The sequence below is a fragment of the Triturus cristatus genome, chromosome 5_2 (genome assembly GCF_964204655.1).
Source record: "Triturus cristatus chromosome 5_2, aTriCri1.1, whole genome shotgun sequence".
NCBI classification, from domain to species: domain Eukaryota; kingdom Metazoa; phylum Chordata; class Amphibia; order Caudata; family Salamandridae; genus Triturus; species Triturus cristatus.
Window position 1 is genome coordinate 474,877,099 of NC_140588.1, and position 17,544 is coordinate 474,894,642.

At 44.4% G+C, this 17,544-nt stretch overlaps 1 protein-coding gene across 3 annotated transcripts in view; it reads right to left on the bottom strand.

Moving 5' to 3' along the window:
* The window catches only part of STARD3NL (STARD3 N-terminal like), a 183,978-nt gene that overhangs the window by 80,964 nt on the left and 85,470 nt on the right, over positions 1–17,544 (bottom strand). For all 3 annotated transcript variants that reach the window (XM_085607453.1, XM_085607456.1, XM_085607457.1), the window contains one exon: positions 14,801–14,878. In XM_085607453.1, the coding sequence (XP_085463579.1) occupies positions 14,801–14,878 (78 nt within the window). The remainder of the gene's footprint in view (positions 1–14,800; positions 14,879–17,544) is intronic.

The following is a 17,544-nucleotide window of genomic DNA, read 5'->3' on the forward strand; positions in this document are numbered from 1 at the left end:
TCTCTCACATGCTTGCACGGCTTTCTTCTGCTTATTTATTGGTTTTCCATTCGTTCCACTCTCCTATTTTCTTCAACTACTTTTTCCATTCACTCCACATCGCAAAACTGCATCAGCTTTCAGTGCCTACAAATTAAGGTGCGGAAGTTTCTAACTTCTATATGCCCTCACCACTTACAAACCATCAGAAATAAGCAGTAAATGAACTCATTAAATGTTTTCTTGTTAACTTGGACAATGTGGTAATCTTCATTAATGCTTCTAGGATTCTGCATTTCACCCATAAAATAACTGGCACTTTAAATGTGAATTGTTATAATCAGCCCTCACCCACCATGAAAAAATTAATTGAAAAGGTAAACAAAGCCAAAAAGGATTTCTGATTCTTTATGCAGCCATAGTCATTTTCAGGTCGAGCCTGCGAGACCTCCTTGTATTTTCAGTGATATCACCACCAAAGGCCCTGATTTTATATGAAAAACCAAGCTTAGGACTATACCATTTCCCACTGAAAGGCAATATTTCTCTCCATGTGTTCCCATACCTGGCGTGTCACGCAGTTTGGTGCTTAATTTCCCTCCACGTTAAAGAACAGTAGATGTTTCAGCACACAGGCTAATGTGCTGCATAGCTAAATACATATAAGGTCCCAAAGGCAAGACCGATTGCATTGCCGCTTCTTTTAATAGGTCTCGCATTTACAAGAGTTTGAGCTATTGACAATTCCTTTTATTTATGTTTTAATTAGCAAAACAGATAAATAAAAGGCATTGAGTGAAGTTGCAATGCCAATAGCTGAAACTCTTGCAAATTCGAGACCTATTGCATTGCAAATGCTTGTTTTCTTGTTGCCTTCTAGCCTCTCATGTTTTAAAAAGGGCAGCTAGTTCTTTTCAAATGATATTACATATCAAGCAAGGAAAGCAAAGGTATTTTCCCTACCTAAAGTGAGGCAGAATGGGCATAGTTTATGCATGTTGTGCTTTACTTTGTGAACGCAGGAATCCATTTTGGGTCTCCTGCATGCCTGACAAAATGAAGGTTGAAGACGAGCCTTTTGGACACAACTGTGATGTGTTGGAGAACCATAAAACATTACTAGTCCCATTCAAGTGCTACTGGCTCATATATATGGAGGCTGGAGCACAGAATCCCCATGCGCAGTGAATGTACACCCCCTGCCTCTTTCCTACTTCATTCATCCTCCAATGAGAAGACCGCTTTCTGTTTCTGGTACTGTTTACCGACCCCTGAAAGGGAACATTCCGCTCTACCCACTTCCTGCCAAATCTGCAAATCAAATTAGATGTGCCTGAAGAGTCCATGTACGAGGCCCACTCAATTGAAACCAGACCATAAACAAGGCAGAGATGCCTCTGAGGCAGACAGGAGTCTGCCAAACTAAGATAAATACTGCGTAGAAACCCTGTCAGAAGCCCGTTCAAAGGGCCGTTGGGCAAGGAAGAGCTACTGGGCCCAACCGTGGGATGTTGAGGCCTTTTACTCCTGGCGCCCCTGGGCCCGGCTTACTTTGGAAACTAAGCAACTGGGCATATAGTACCACTTCAGCACTTGACTCTCAGAAGTAGCATGTTTTGAGCAGTCCAAGGTTTCTTGGGGGTGCGGAGGCGGGATTGATACAGTAAACACAGCCACAGAACTCAAAATATGTTCAATTGCAGACATAACTGATTGTTCAGCCAAATGCTTGCTTTTACAAAAAAAAGAATATTTATGTACAAACACAAAATAAAATATGGCAACACAAACAATACAGACAGCCTCTGAGGTCAGAGCTCAAGTGTTCCATAAGCATATCCCAGAGTCCCACTTCCCTCTCACAAATGGTAGTGGCTATTCCCCATTCACAATAGGAGACATTCAGGTTAGGCTCCACTACCAGTCCGAGTCTAATGAGTCCCACTCCAACCCTTATAAAAGTCAAGGGTGTTTCAAATCCTGATGCCCTGGTACAGAACAAGTGCAGCCTATGATAGTCTTACCCGCTCCTGCAGGGGAACGTAACTGGAGTCTAGCAAATGTCACAGAGAGCTGCAGTGGTTGCTGTTGGTGAGTAGCACTAGCAACTCTGCAGGGGCAGCGCCTGGGCATCCACGGTGCTTCCTATGATGAGACCGTAAGTTCCTCTGATCCTTCCCACAGGTGGGGGGGTTGATTGCTCCGGTTCCAATCCTCAGTCGGGGACGCGCCTGCATAGGTTACCACAGCAGCCTCTCCTCTCGACAACAGCGACCTTTCCAGTGGTCCCTTCTGGCATGCGGATTCATCAACCTTACTCCGCACATGGGCGGCAGACGGATTTACATGGCAGTAACTTCCTCTTCACTGCGGCCTTCTCCGGTACACAGGGTCATGACTGCACTCCCCAGAGAGGCTACAGCTCGATCGTCAAGGCAGTAATCTTCACAGCGGCCCCTTTCTACATACTGGAACGCCAACTTCACTCTGTGCACAGGCTACGGCCCAATCAGCATGGCAGTGATGCCAACCACAGTTAACTTCACAGCAGACCCCCCGGCATATAGGGTAGCCAACTTGAACCTGCATGTGGGCGATGACTCGATCAGTGCAGCAACCGTCTCTTCATACCTCGCTACAGGGGTCCACACACCAGAATCCCCACTGTACCATGCTCCCTGCAGCACTCTCCTCTCCGTCACATGGCACACTGGTCTTGGCAAGAATGCAAGCACAGGTGATCCAGGCTCCAGGGGCAGGTGGTCTTGGATTTCCCTCACTCAGCTAGGAGAGTGGCAGGCCTCAGTCTCCAGCCCTGGTCCAGGTGGAAGTCTTGCATCCATCTTCCACTACCCGAGAGTGACTGGTTGATAGTCGACAATTTTGGAGGCATTGAGCTCCCATTCTTATAGTTCATTTGCAGATACCACTTGTGTCAGTCAGTCAATCAATCAACGTTATTTTGACTCAAACGAACCATAAAAGAACACATGACAAACATTTAAAACAAGATAATTGCAGATCACAATGCAAAATGTATGGAATGAATTACAATCGTTATAACACATCTGCTGACAGTAAAGTGCCATCCAGTAAAGACGAGACCAAGGAAACAAAAACCTGCAAATTGTCCGTAAAAGAGTACACATAAGGGATCCACAAAGTTGCACAGGATGCCTTGGCGGCTAACAATCAGATATGCATATCAATCAGAGTTATTCATATCTATATAAATCCATAATAATAAAAACCTGCCGCATGGGCAAACATTTGTTAAGAAAAAAAAAAGGACAGCACCGAGTAAAAGCCCTCAGGAATAAGAATCAGTCATAAAAGGTATTATAAAGTTAAAATAGTCAATGTTCAAAGAGCAAGTGCGATGTTCATATAAGATTAAAATTATGCATTTAACAAAAAAATATTTGAGCTCAGAGATTTCCTGATTTTTAAGGCCCCACAGATAAAACTAATGATAGCAAGACAGCCTATTCTGACTCTAGGCATAAAAGGTGAGACAAACAAGTATTGTGAGTTCGGACTGCAAGATGGGTCATAGAAAGGGCCTTCTAGGTTGGAAATGAAAGCCACAAAAGACCAGGAAGTGGGCCAGTGTTTGTTCTGAGATGCCATCACAGGGACAGGGTGGTAAACTGCAGAACCGTGATCCCTGTTGTGGGTGCGCTACTAAGAAATGGACCAAGCCTAGTCTAAAACGGGTAAGATAGAACCATGTGATTTAGGGTCTGAGTCTTTGAAGTTTATGCTGGGGGTCAGCTTCCTTTTGAAGTGCCCACTCTTCTGCCTTGCCCTTCCTCCATAAAGCAGTCTGTCACAGCAGGAACAACTCCAAATCTGATAGCCCTACAACACAGGCCATAGGAGTGACTAGAAGTTCACCCAGTATGTCAAGCATAGTGATATTTGCATTGTAAGGTTAACCCAGGGTCATTAACCACCTGATCTGAGCAGGTGGCATATGGAAGCGGGGAAGCTATGCAGGGGAGGGCGGTGTTGAGGGTGTTAGAGGACCGGGGAGACTAGTGCCAGGCAGAGGGGTTGTAAGATGGGATGAGCAGCGGTCAAACTGCACTTGTGCCTACTGGCACTGCCCAAACTTCATGCAATTTTATCTACTGGACTTTGTTGTCGATAAAATCGAACTGTTGCTCCTACAAAATCCAGACGCTGGTGTGAGAATACTAGCTGTGATCAGACAGAGTGGTATACCACTAATGGATGCCACTCCACCAACTATTAATCAGGGCCCATGTAGCAAAAACATGCACAGCCCAACTAAAAAACGTTTTCCATGCGAGTGACTTCTTTATGCATAGCTCCCAATAGAGCATTCTGAGGTGACACGTGCAGACGTTTCTCACAGTATGTGGACCTTCAGAATTTGTAATTGCCACCGGCGTGTGTAAATATGAGTGACCGCAGAAGATTCACAGTGATGTAAAGAAGAGAAATGCAAATGAGGTGAAAACTAAAACAGTCATAACTTCTGGGGCATTCACAAACATTTGTAATATATTTCCCGCATATTCCTGTACATTTTTACTTACATCTCCTAGATCCAGATGTAAAAGCTACCAAAAGTTGGAATGCCGCATCCTCCATCTTTATTTTTAGACGGTAGGAGGAGGAAGGGAACACATATGCAATACATTCTAGGATTTAATACTTATTTTGTTAATCGGGCCTTACAGTACAAGTCAGCGTTGGATAGACCTACGTTAAACACCATTTTCTTTTAAAGAGTGACAGTGAAGGAAAATAGTTGTATTATAGACCTGGGTGATCCGGTCAGATAAGGCTTCACTAATACATATAACTGGGATTGAACAGTAAATCACACATTCCATCAAAATATACAATGATTTTTTTCTTGGTGGGGGGTTCCTCACTGATTTACAGTAGAGGGGTGAAAAAGTATTCATCTAGCCAGCACGTGTTGCACCATATTGTGGCATGCAAGCCAAGTACTTCACCAAGTCTGTAGAGTTTTGATAATTCTGTATTATAGTGAAAGTGTGGAATGATGTTAAGTAAAGGGAGAAAGCAAGAACCAAATTGTAGATGGACAAGGAAAATCCATATAATATGGTTGTTTGAAACAATGGAAGATGTTGAAAAGAAGCAGAGAGAGTAAAAAAAGTAAATGGATTGGGTATGGTAGAATGTAATAGAGAAAATCATTTGCCATTAAAGAAGTACTTGATGGTAAATAAATTGTGAAATGGTAGAATATAAAATAAGTAGAAACAGTTGAAAAAAAGAATCCTTGATGGGTACAATAAGGAACATCTGCATACTTTAAATCTAAGATGGTCATAAAGATGCACTGAAGTCAAGTGACAATGGAGGAAGGGTCTATGTGGAATAAAAGGAGAGTGGTGAAGGTGAGATAAGGAGATCATGATAGAGAAGGGCGAATAATTGATGTGTTCTGGGTAAAGGAAGAAGAAACTAAGGAAGAGCTGATACAAAGGAGAACATCTGGAGGAAAAACAAACATTAAAGAAATATGAAGCCTATGCCAGGTAATCTTCTCAGCCTTTATATTCTTATAGTTATGTCACAGGTTTATTATTACGTGATTTTGCTTTTGTTTTCAACCTTTGCTACTCTATCTATATTTTAAGTAGTTAAGTGCAATTATGTTTTTCTTTCTGAATAAAGGGAAAACGCGTGATGTATGCAAGACATGCTACAGAACTGGAATTCAAAATACACAGATAAGTGCTTTGTGATAGCCCCTTCTACCTTGATCTATGAAGGGCAGTTGCTGTCAGATGAAGTTAAGAGCTTCTGTCTGCAAAGTTTCACTGGCAATAAAAATATTGTCCTAATTCCGAAGAAACCACTTTAATTGCTTACCCCACATGGACAGCAAGAAAGAGAACCACCCCATTTGTAAGCAATACCTACTTGACCTCACTTGTCCTTGTCCCATAGTTATCTGCTCCATTTCTTTTAGGAGACTTACACCACACTAAATTCATAATGAAAAATACATAATGTATTATTTATGAGTGCTATAGGTAGTCATAATGTAATGAAATTATAAGGACAGCAGCCTAAATCACATCCTTTTGAGAGCCCCTCATTTACAAGCTGAGCTAAAGAGCTTCTTCAAAACATAAATGGTTTGTAGAATGTGAGACAGTGCACCTTTTGGCATGGTCACCCCCATTTTTTGAGGACTAATGTTGCTGTTTTTTTAAATCTCTGCACTGGGATACTGCTGTCTAGTTCCCAGTGTATGTGCTCTGATCCTTAAAACATGGTAAAATTGACTAATTTCCCATGGGCATAATTAACTTTCCAGTAAGTCCAAACTATATGGTGCAGGTAAATAAACCAATGGCATAGGCAGTTACATGTCATCCATGTACTGCAGCATCTACTATGCCATTCACTAGGCAGAGAAGGAAAACATACATGGCTTTAGCCCTACATGTAGGGAAGAGGTATGGCGCAGCGGCCAGGGTGCCTGACTCCAGACCACGGGGTTCATGGTTTGATACCCGGTGCCGGCAGCAGGTTAGCCCAGCACCATGTGACTCTGGGCAATAGCTCGGTTCAGCTTTCCGACGGCCCCCAGCCCTGGGACACCTCTCCGGAGGTAGCTGTGCGCTTTACAAATGCTGGTATTTCATTTCATTTCATTTCATGTGTAGGGGGAAAGCTGCACCTTTTAAACCTGTGGCCAAACCTGTCAACGTAACCTTTTTTTACACAAATGAATCCTAATTTTAAACATGAAATAAATCACCCCTATGCAGGTCTTGGGGCCACTGGATATTTTCAAAGTTTATGGCAGAAGCTGTTGCTATGTGACTGAAGTGCAAAAAAAGTCATAAAATACTGTTTTTGCTTAATTGGGTTTGGTATAAGGTACAGCACTGACTCCATGTCAGGACCGGAGGCTCAAATTATGCTCATTGTATTAACTCAGTAACCTTAACAAAACATATTTTATTCAAAGAGTGTTTTACATCGTTTTTCCTCAGTATTCCTGACTATTTACCTCTAACTTCACCAGATCAACCATGGCAGATGTTTTTTACTGAATACTGGGAGTCTGTCAAGGAGGAGTAGACCAGTCTGCCTATTCATGAGGAGCTCGTGGATGACATATACGCATTCCTGGAGAGGGTGGTGTCTTTGGCTCTGGAACCCGAATCATTGAACTCACAGCGAGACGCAGTTTATTACCAGCGGCTGGGGAAGGCCTGAGGCTTGAGCCACCTAATAGCAATCATATGGCCTTAAAGGGTAAAAAGGAGAACAGACCGAACGCCAATGTTATGGATTCCTTTACATCCTCTGATGTCTTTAAGAGGCTTCGCTAGGCTTTCCTGAAAAGGGGCCTGGATGCTCTTGAGGCACAGATGATTCCCAGCCTGGATATATCCCTGACTACGATTCCTGCTCCCACCATGTAACAGATGATAATACCGGGAAGGTTTAGATACCCCTGATGTGGACTTGGGCAAAGAACCAGGTCCGAACAGACCGTGGCAAACGGAAGGGCCAGGCTGGAGGAAATAGGTGAACAGGACTTCGCATGGATGATGGCTATGTTAAACCCATTGGATATTTATCATCCCCGCTCTGTGGACTGGGTTCCAGCGTCTAAAGCGGCACACTATGTGTCCAGCCACATTAGGAAGCCCATGGACTAGGAGGTCTGGAGGTGTCTGATGGCTGGGTGCCCTAGACCCTCCTTGGCCAATAAGATGGCAAGTACCCAAGATAGAGACACCAGAATTGGAACGTTCATTACAAAATTTGCGAAAGTCCCTAAGAAGGACCTGGACAGTTCCTGGCGATCCTGTCAGGATAAGGTCGCATATGGCTTGGGGCCATGTACCAAAATGTTTGATATGGCTTAAGATGCCAAGGAGTAAAGCAGGTATCGGACAGGGGCACCCTCACTTGCGGAGTTCCCCAGGGCTCCGCACTGTCCCCGCTCCTCTTCAACATATACCTACAGCCCCTGGTGGCGCACCTAGCCCGTATGGACTGCCGAATCTTCAATTACGCAGATGACACTCAACTCATCCTTCGGATCGACAATTATACCCACACTCAGGAGCTGGCGCAAAGCATCCTTAGATTTATAGTAAATTAGATGACAACAAACTCACTAAAAGTTAACCCTGACAAAACTGAAGTCCTTGTCATCCTCACAAAATATAACCCCTGGAATGATTTTTTCTGGCCCCAAGATCTGGGTGAGACCCCCACACCAGTACCAGTCGTGAAAAGTCTGGACATAAAATAGACTAACCTCTCCATGGTCAATCAAGTCACCACAGTGGTTGGAACCTGTATAGGGCTCATGAGACAGGTACGGAAACTTGTCCCCATCCTCTCAACAACTTCAATACAGACGATAGTGTCAGCCACAATTGTCTCCAGACTGGACTACGGGAATGCCCTTTACATCGGCCTCCCCCAGAGCCTCATCCACAAGTTACAGGCGGTACTGAACGACGCAGCCAGGATGATATTTAGGCTCCCCAGACGTGCTCATGCTACCCCTTTTCCATGCAAGCTGCACTGGCTCCCCATTAAACAGAGAGCGAAGTTTAAGGGTCTCTGCATTGCCCATAAGGCAATTTATGGAAATGCCACAACCTATATTAAAGACCGCCTCAAGAACTATGTTCCGGGCCGTACATTGCGGTCATCACAGGCCTGCCGCCTGTCCACCCCACGTTACAAAACCATATCCAAAGGGGGTAGAGCTTTCTCTGTCCTACTCCACAACTTTGGAATCAGTTGCCGGATCACCTTTGCAGAGAACCTGCACTCCTCCCCTTCAGGAAACAATTCAATACTGTCCTTTTTAAGGAGGCCTTGAACACTGTTTAACTATCCCTTCCCCTCCGCTGCTGTTTATGTTACCTCCATCTGGCCCTTGGCCTCTCTCTCTCTCTAAAAGCGCTTAGAGACCTGTCGGTGATTTAGCGCTATATAAAAATAAACTAACATAACATAACATATGATTGACCCCACTATATTGTCAAGTTGGGCACAACAGGCTTTATGTTTTTAGGCAATGCCAACTGTGTCTTATCGACGGAATGCAGACGCTCCTCACTGATCAACCTAAAACCCAGGTTGGGTGAGTTGGCCACCACAGAGGCCGGTCTGGTGGCGAATAGAGGTCTTTTAGAAGAACCCTTCATTAAGGAGCTATCACACTTCGTCAATACCTTCTCATCCCTGGACAAGGGTCAGCAGTCCATCAAGTAGGTCTTCAACCAACAGGTTTTTGGAGGAGATGGAAGAGGTAGGGGTTGCTCCTCTGGCCTAGCGTATAACTCCAACCCCCATAAACTTTCAAACAAGGCGCTTTATCCAGAAGCAAGACCAAGACCACAATAAATTTGGAGGGTTCTACCCATCAAGAGGTCGTGGCAGAGGTCGTGGCGGCAAAGGAGCCTTCTAAGGAGCCAGCAATCCGCTAGGAGGTGCCATGGGTAAGCGATATCCCTTCTTCCCTACTGGGAGGGGGGCTACAATGGCTCAGTCAAAATTGGGCATCTATAACATGGGACACGTGGGTGCTTCAAACCGTGAGGGGCTTTCACACAGAGTTCTACAGTATGCCTCGTACACTTCCGTCCCAGTCCCTTGGTGTTTTCACAGGAAGTGACGCGGGTTGTAAACAAGTAGCGAGAGAGCGTCTGGAAAAAAGGGCATTAACACATTCTGTCCTCCATCCCAGGGGGTTCCATAGCAAAACTTTCCTACTGTAGAAGTGAGACAAAGGTTTCAGACCAGGCATACATTTTAAAGATTTCAATCGATGTGTGGCGTATCTCCATTTCAAAATGGAGGGCATTCACCTCCTACAAGATATTCTGTAGCCCAGTGACTGGTTGGTACAGCTCGATATAAAGGACCCCTACCTCACCATGCTGATTTTTCCTCCCCACAGACGATTTTTACAATTTGAGTGGTACAGCCTTACTTCAAGATTGGCGCCTGTTTCGGGGGTATGCGTTTCCTCAACTTTCAATGATAGCCAGACTCACAGCGTTGGTTAAGCGACAGAAGGCAGAAGTGATCCGGGTGACACCGGTTTGGAAATCACAAGTATATCATCCCGTTCTTCTGGAACTTTCTATGGATTTTCCAATCCCACTTCCCTTGACTCCTCATCTACTGACGGATCCTCATGGCAACTTGCACCAACTGGTTCAGGACGGAACTCTTCTACTGATGGGCTGGAAGATTACAGGGGACGTTGAGAAGTCCCGGGCCTTTCGACACCGCTGCCTCCCTCATCAGAAGAGCATGGGCAGATTCTACTGTCAAGAGATACGGTTCAGCATGGAGGAGATGGTCACGCTGGTATATAAGAAGGGATCTTGATCCTGTGGGGGGCACATGTAGTGCATATCGTCAATTTCTTGTCTGAGTTGGTGGACAAGGGGTTGGCATATCACACTATAAATGCAAGCAGAGCTGCAATTTGAGGGTAATATGCCTCTTCATGCCCCCACTGGGATGTTATGGTAGTACTCAGAATGCTGCACTCATGGCAGGATAATCAATATTTGTCCCATAAGGAATTAACAGGCACGTTAGCAATCCTGTTATGCCTCATTTCTGATCAAAGAGTTTCTGAACTTCGTGCCCTACATATTTCAACACATATATTTACTCCGTCATTCACTGTTTCAGGACGCACTAAAACCAATACTAGGGTGGTTCATTACCCTGCTTTCCCTTTTCATGCAAAACTGTGTGTGGCCCAGTGCCTGAGAGCATATGAAACTATGACCGAGAAATATAAGCTGACTGTGATGATTCAACTATTTATTTCCGTCAATAAGCCTTTCAAGCCGGTTCCGCATGCGACTATTGCCTGTTGGATGAGATGGGGCCTGCAAGAAGCAGGTATTGATATGTCCTCCTTTGGGGCCCACTCCACTAGAGGAGCTATGGAAAACCACAACCTAGAAGTGCTCTTCCTAACCGAAACATGGCTGGGACCGGACTCAGATCCTGACATTGTCAACTCCCTTCCCCAGGGTTTCCTCATACAGCGTATAGACCGATCTAAAGGAAGAGGCGGTGGCATTGCCATAATTCATAAAGAACAGCTATCATGCCGTCTCCAAGGCAGCCCACTTGCTGACTGCGAAAACGTCATGTATGCTATTCAGGTCTCCCCTTGGCAATCCATCTCAGGCTTCCTTATTTATCGCCCCCCAGGACCATTAGGTCAGTTCTGCGAATCCTTAACGGAACACTCGTACACCCTGACCGCAACCAACTCCTCATGCTTGATCCTGGGCGACCTAAACATCCATTTCGATAAAAAGGAAGTCAAACAGACCGCCGACTTGACAGCAGACCTTGAAACCCTCCAATTGAAACTACTGGGCCATCTACCCACTCACACCTTGGGACATTTGTTGGACCCAGTATTCACCAACATTCACGACCTCACTATTCGTGATCCTATTCCAGTCCCCTGGTCTGACCAGGACCTCGTTCCTCTATATTGGCAGATCACCCGCGCCCCTCGCACTACCGCCCCTCCCAGCAAACCCTCACGATCTTGGTCTAAACTTAATGTAGAAACCTGGAAACACCACCTAGAGAGCTCCCCTCCTGCACCCAACAACAACCTCATCAGCGCTGATGCAGAATTCTCAGCTTGGATTGCCAACTCCCTAGACAAAACTCTCCCCCAAAAAATTTCCTGTAATCCACGGAACACACCCACCTCCCCCTGGTTCACTGATGAATTGCGACTACTAAAAAAAGCCTGCAAAAGATCTGAAAGAGAATGGAGGAAAAAATTTGACCATACCACTAAAACCAAATATAAAACTACTCTTCTCACCTACAAAAAAGCAATCAAAGTTGCACAAATTAACCACTTCGAGGAGAAAATTAAATCTTCTCACAACTCAGCCCGGGAAACTTATCAAATAGCGAAGAAACTACTCAAAACACCAGATCCTCCCTCTCTGGTGGAACCTTCAGTCACCCGCTGCAACGAACTTGCAGAATTTTTTAATTCCAAAATTACTAAAATCATTAATTCACTCCCCCCTACCTCTTTCAATGCCCTCAGTGCCCCCTCTGACGTCAACCCACCCAACAATCAGCTGTCAGCATTCACTCCGCTCACAACTGACATCACTCTCCGCATACTCAGTTCTATTAAAAGTGGCAGCCCCTCCGACCCTGCTCCGTTGAATATCCTGAAACTAGTCGGACCCACTATTCTACCTAAGCTGACACAACTCATCAACGACTCACTTTCTCTAGGCACTGTTCCCCCCAGCTGGAAAAGAGCTATGGTGAGAGCATTGCTCAAAAAACCCCACCTTGATCCACTAGAACTTGGCAATTACAGGCCAATTTCCTTACTTCCAGGTGTCAGCAAAATAGCTGAGAAACATGTTAACCTAAATCTCTCCCAATACCTCGAGTCCAACAAACTATTGGAACCCTCCCAAACAGGATTCAGGCCAGGCCAGAGCACCGAGACAGCAATATTAGCGGTAGTCGAAGAGGCAAGGAAGATCATAGACTCAGGGGGATCAGTGGCAGTGATCCTCCTGGATCTTAGTGCCGCATTCGACACCGTTAACCACTCCATCCTTATCCAAAGACTCAAACACCTTGGAGTCACAGGAGTGGCCCTGGCCTGGTTAGAATCCTTCCTCAAAAACCGACTCTTTCAGGTGACAGAGGGCACCTTCACGTCCAGACCTACAGCCATCAACTGCGGGGTACCACAGGGCTCGTCTCTGAGCCCAACCCTTTTTAATGTTTATATGTCCCCCCTCGAGAAGGTCGTCGCCCCATATGGCATCAAACTCCTGACATATGCCGACGACACTCAACTTGTGGTCTCCCTTAACCAGCAAGACCTCTCCATTCCCAACCTGCACACTTGCTTGATCGAAATAACAAAATGGATGAGTAGCTCCCACCTCAAGCTGAATAACGAAAAAACTGAGATCATGTTTTTAGGCAACAAATCTTTATACAGCTCCACCTCCATATGGCCGTCAGCCATGGGCCTCCCCCCTGCGTCTAAACCAGAAATTAAGAGCTTGGACATCTGGTTAGATGAAGAACTTAACTTCTCAGCCCAAGCACGGAAAACTGCTGGAACCTGCCACGGTCTTCTAAGATCGGCAAGAAAAATTCTACCCCTGCTTCCGACTCAATCCCGTAAACTCCTTATCCACGGCCTTGTACTATCTCGTTTGGACTATGGCAATGCCCTATACCTAGGGGCCCCCAAAAAAGTTCTAGCAAAACTCCAAACGGCCCAGAATGCGGCAGCCCGCATTCTTACAGGTACCCATCGCCGCTGCTCCGCCAAACCATCTTTGAAGGCCCTTCACTGGCTCCCCATCCAAGAGAGAATTCAATTCAAGGCTCTCTGCACGACCCACAAGATTATGCACGGCAAGGCCCCTCCCATACTCCAAAATCTCATTTCACCCCACACCACCTCTAGAACTCTCCGCTCCTCCAACTGTAACCTAGCCTCAATCCCCAGGATCAGAAAAGCCCGCTCAGGCGGCCGACTGTTCTCCCTCAACGCTGCCAAACTTTGGAACTCGCTCCCCCCTAACCTCAGAGCCCAACCTAACCTTTTTTCATTTCGTAGAGCACTCAAAACATGGCTGTTCCCATAAAAACATCTCTCACTAGGTTTTTGTCTGTCAGCGCTGGGACGCCTATGGGCAGCCATGCGCTCTACAAATCTGTAAAATAAATAAAATAAATAAGGCCTTCTCCCTGGGGACCTGCTTGGAGGATATTCTCAGAGCCACTAATTGGTCTGCCAAATCTATTTTTATGACATTTTATTTAAAACCGATCTCTGGCATGGCATCATTGGTTATCAACCAGCTTTAAACTGGCATAATCTGAGCCTCCGGTGCTGACACAGAATATAAACTTTTCTAGCTATCGTGAAGGAAAGTTTCAATTCTATTAAGGCGAGGATCATCCCTCCCAACTGGGTACACTCTAATACTGTCCCTGTATCCTAAGAAGCCTTCGGTGTTGGATAAGTATGTTTATCAGTGTTGTCCACCGCAAGGGTTTGACAAAGGTTCTCCTACAATGTTTTTGTTCTGAAGTATGCCTATTGCTATGATTCGCAGTAAGCTTTTCGACTTAATGGATATCTTAATTTCTGCCAATGTTTGCCGATATTAATGACTGGTTTGAGACATGGTTGATGGTTTTGGGAATTTAACCTCTGTATCTTGTTTTTCCTTAGGATCAGATCAGAAGCAAGAATTCTGAAATAAAACTGAGTTCAAGATGTTTCGCTCAAAGAAAGAGGAAGTGCAAGGAAGTGCTTTTCCTTGATGTTGGATATATGGGACTTACTCTATTGTTGCAAAGACTCATGGGATTTGTAGTCTTTGAATAAAATATGTTTTGTTAAGACTGCTGAGTGAATAAAATAAAAGAGTTACGCATAAGCCTCATCTCTGTGTTCTTAAAAGAATTATAACTTTCCTTCAAAGTAGCTAGGAAATGTTAAATTCAATCAAAGTTTTAATATTAAAATCTAATTCAATGGTGAAGTTGGATTTTGATAAATATGCAAGAAAAGTAACTTTAAAAAGTGACATACAACATATTAGATTTTCAACTTAAACAAATTGCAGTCGCACTAAAGTGACAATCCAAATGTAATATAAATATATGGACTCAAAGCTCCTAGGCATAGACATATATAGCCATTGCACATCAGTGCGTGCACAAAAACGTCTTTACAGCCTGTGAATCAAAGGATACTTACAAAAATATCAAAAAACGAATAGTAGTAGCTGTAGTGGAGGACTTCGCTTTCCAAGCTCTTTGCAATCCCTCCGTTCACCTATGGAATAAAGCCATTGACTTACAACAACATTCATATCTACATACAATTATTAAATTCAATTAAGCACAAATGTATACATCTCTGCTGAAAATAAACTGCTGACAAACACAATCAAAGAACTGGATACCAAATTCCAACAACAACAAAAATTAGGTTTTTACACTTATCGCAGGAGCATGCAACACTTCAGAAAAAATGCGCAAAGCAGGGTTGTATAATTTCATAAATACTAATATTTTTACGTGCCTCTGAAAAACCAAAGATTGGAAACGACTGGTTAATTTGCCTAGTTTCTTCCTTCAACTTTTGTGGACTGTTGTTTTAAAAACTTGGGAAGCACTGTATATCAGTGTCCGCTGTCATGTTTTAGCTCCCAAACCCGGCCACCTCGCTTGGTATCTTGTCTGTTTTCCAGGCCGAGATCGGGTGGCTCCTCTAGGTAGTCTTAGAAGTTAGATTGGAGGTTAGACTTGTGCTTGAGTTTGGCCACGGATTGTACTTGTTGTTGGACATACTGAAGAAATTATGTAAGGGTTACCATTAAATGGTGCATCGAACTAAAAAAGTACTAGAAAGAAGGCTTCTGTAGATTCAAAGAAAGTCTTGGAAGTACTTTGAGGGATTTATTAGCAAACCAGATCAAATGGCATAATTAATATGCATTTTTGTTACCAAGGATGTTAGCATGTAAGATGTGTAGTTAATGCGCTGCATGCTGCTGTATTCTGGAATGCATGAATGTTTTTCAAATACATGGAAAATTGTACAATCTGATTAGCTTAATAAAAAGGAGTGAGTTCAGGGAGACTTCTTTGCCTTTTATAACTGTGACTCATCCTTTTTAAGTGTCGCTCACCAGACACCCTAAACATTGCCGAAAACACATACTGTTATCTCAGAGTGGGCTTAGAGCCTGCTGATTGCTTACCACTGGTTGGCTTTATTGTCACTCATTTGCTTGCATTTTATACGTTATCTTGTGTGGGCTTTCCTTCCTCTTCTTGTATTTGTCCCTTTCCTGCAACATGGGTGCATTACTGGTGTACTCCCCTGCTTGCTTTACAAGCACTACTGCTTCCTTTTGCTTAAGCACTTCTTGAGGGTGCATGTGTTTTACAGCGGTCTCCCTCATGTACTTCAGTTTCCCCATTCACCGCACGCTGTGACATCCTCCATATTGCTTCCACTCACACAAGGTTTAAAACAAAATGGAACGCCTTTGCGCTATTTTAAAAAAATTGATTTACTAATCCAATTCAGTGAATAAAAAAACACTTCTGTCATTAAGTACATCCCTAAAAAATTATATGCCTACCACATCCTAGTGCCTTGCGTTTGTTTGTGTTTTTTAGCCATGTCGCACAACATTGGGGATGCTGTACCGCATGGCTAAAAACCACAGGCAAAGCTAATATGTCCCAATGGCGAGACAAATTGGCTTTGTCAATGGTTACTGGTTTGGCTTTACAGCACAACTGTTTACCATAGCTCTGGTTACGGATCTTAAAAACAAATACACCCGTTCATCCATCTATTTACCTATTACCTTTGCCAATGCACATATCTTCCATGTGTATATATCTAACAGGCTTGCCTTCCCAAACAACTTCCTACATTACTCAACAGAGCTGTGGTACCAGACTAACACCTTAGCGTAGATATAATCGTGAGCTGTGAACATGGGTGAAAGCCTATTTTGCGGCCATGAGCCTAAGCAGCTTGTTTCAGGTGATATAAAGTGCATCACCCACGGTTTTGACCTGATTCGAATGTGCTGACCAGACCATGCATAATCATGTGCTGACTCAGACGGGTGCCCAATGTTTATTTTGCCTCGTTTCATTTATCTGACATTTGTTGCCTGTACTTATTTCAGCAGCATGGAAATAATTTACTTTCTCTACATTTACTGAGTTACACCATCATTTCATCCAAAACATCAGCAAACCACCCTTTTAGGTAATAATTTGGGTTACAAATACCCTACGGGCCATATTACGATGTCAGGCGGACTTTCGTTGGCCCGACACCGTTGCGCAAAGGAACCAGCCGACCTTAGGTCTGCAATTCCAGCCGCACTATTACGATACGACCGCCCATAGGGCGGTCGCAAACATCCATTTCACAATGTAAGCTTGTGCAGCGGGCGGAAAAGGCCCGCAGCACAAGCTTCCATTGAAGAATGGATGTTCCAGGGCCAAATGCAAAGGGCTAGGGGGGGGGGGGAAGAGGGCCCTGCTAGGGGCCCTAAAATGTCACTTTCCGACAGCCTTTCCATGACAGAAAGGTCGACATGGAATGGCAGTCGAAAACCGACATCATAATCCCTACTACGGAGCCACCGTCATTGAGGGATTATGCAGACTTTCCAACGGGCTGAGCCTGTCGGAACCACGTCGGAATCCCCGCGCAGGATTAAGCTCCGACCGCCGTCATCCTAATACGGTGGTCAGACTTTAAGCCTAACATGTCGGGCGAAAAGGCCCCGACCGCTGGTCGGAGGCTTTCTGCCCGACATCTTAATCAGGCCCTATATTTTTAATAAATTATTCGAATTAAAGAACTTTTGTTGAAATTATTGAAATTAGGGTCATGGTTAATGTTATAAAAGTAACAAAACACAACAGGCGTATTCGTAGAGTACATGTTGCCTCATCCACAAG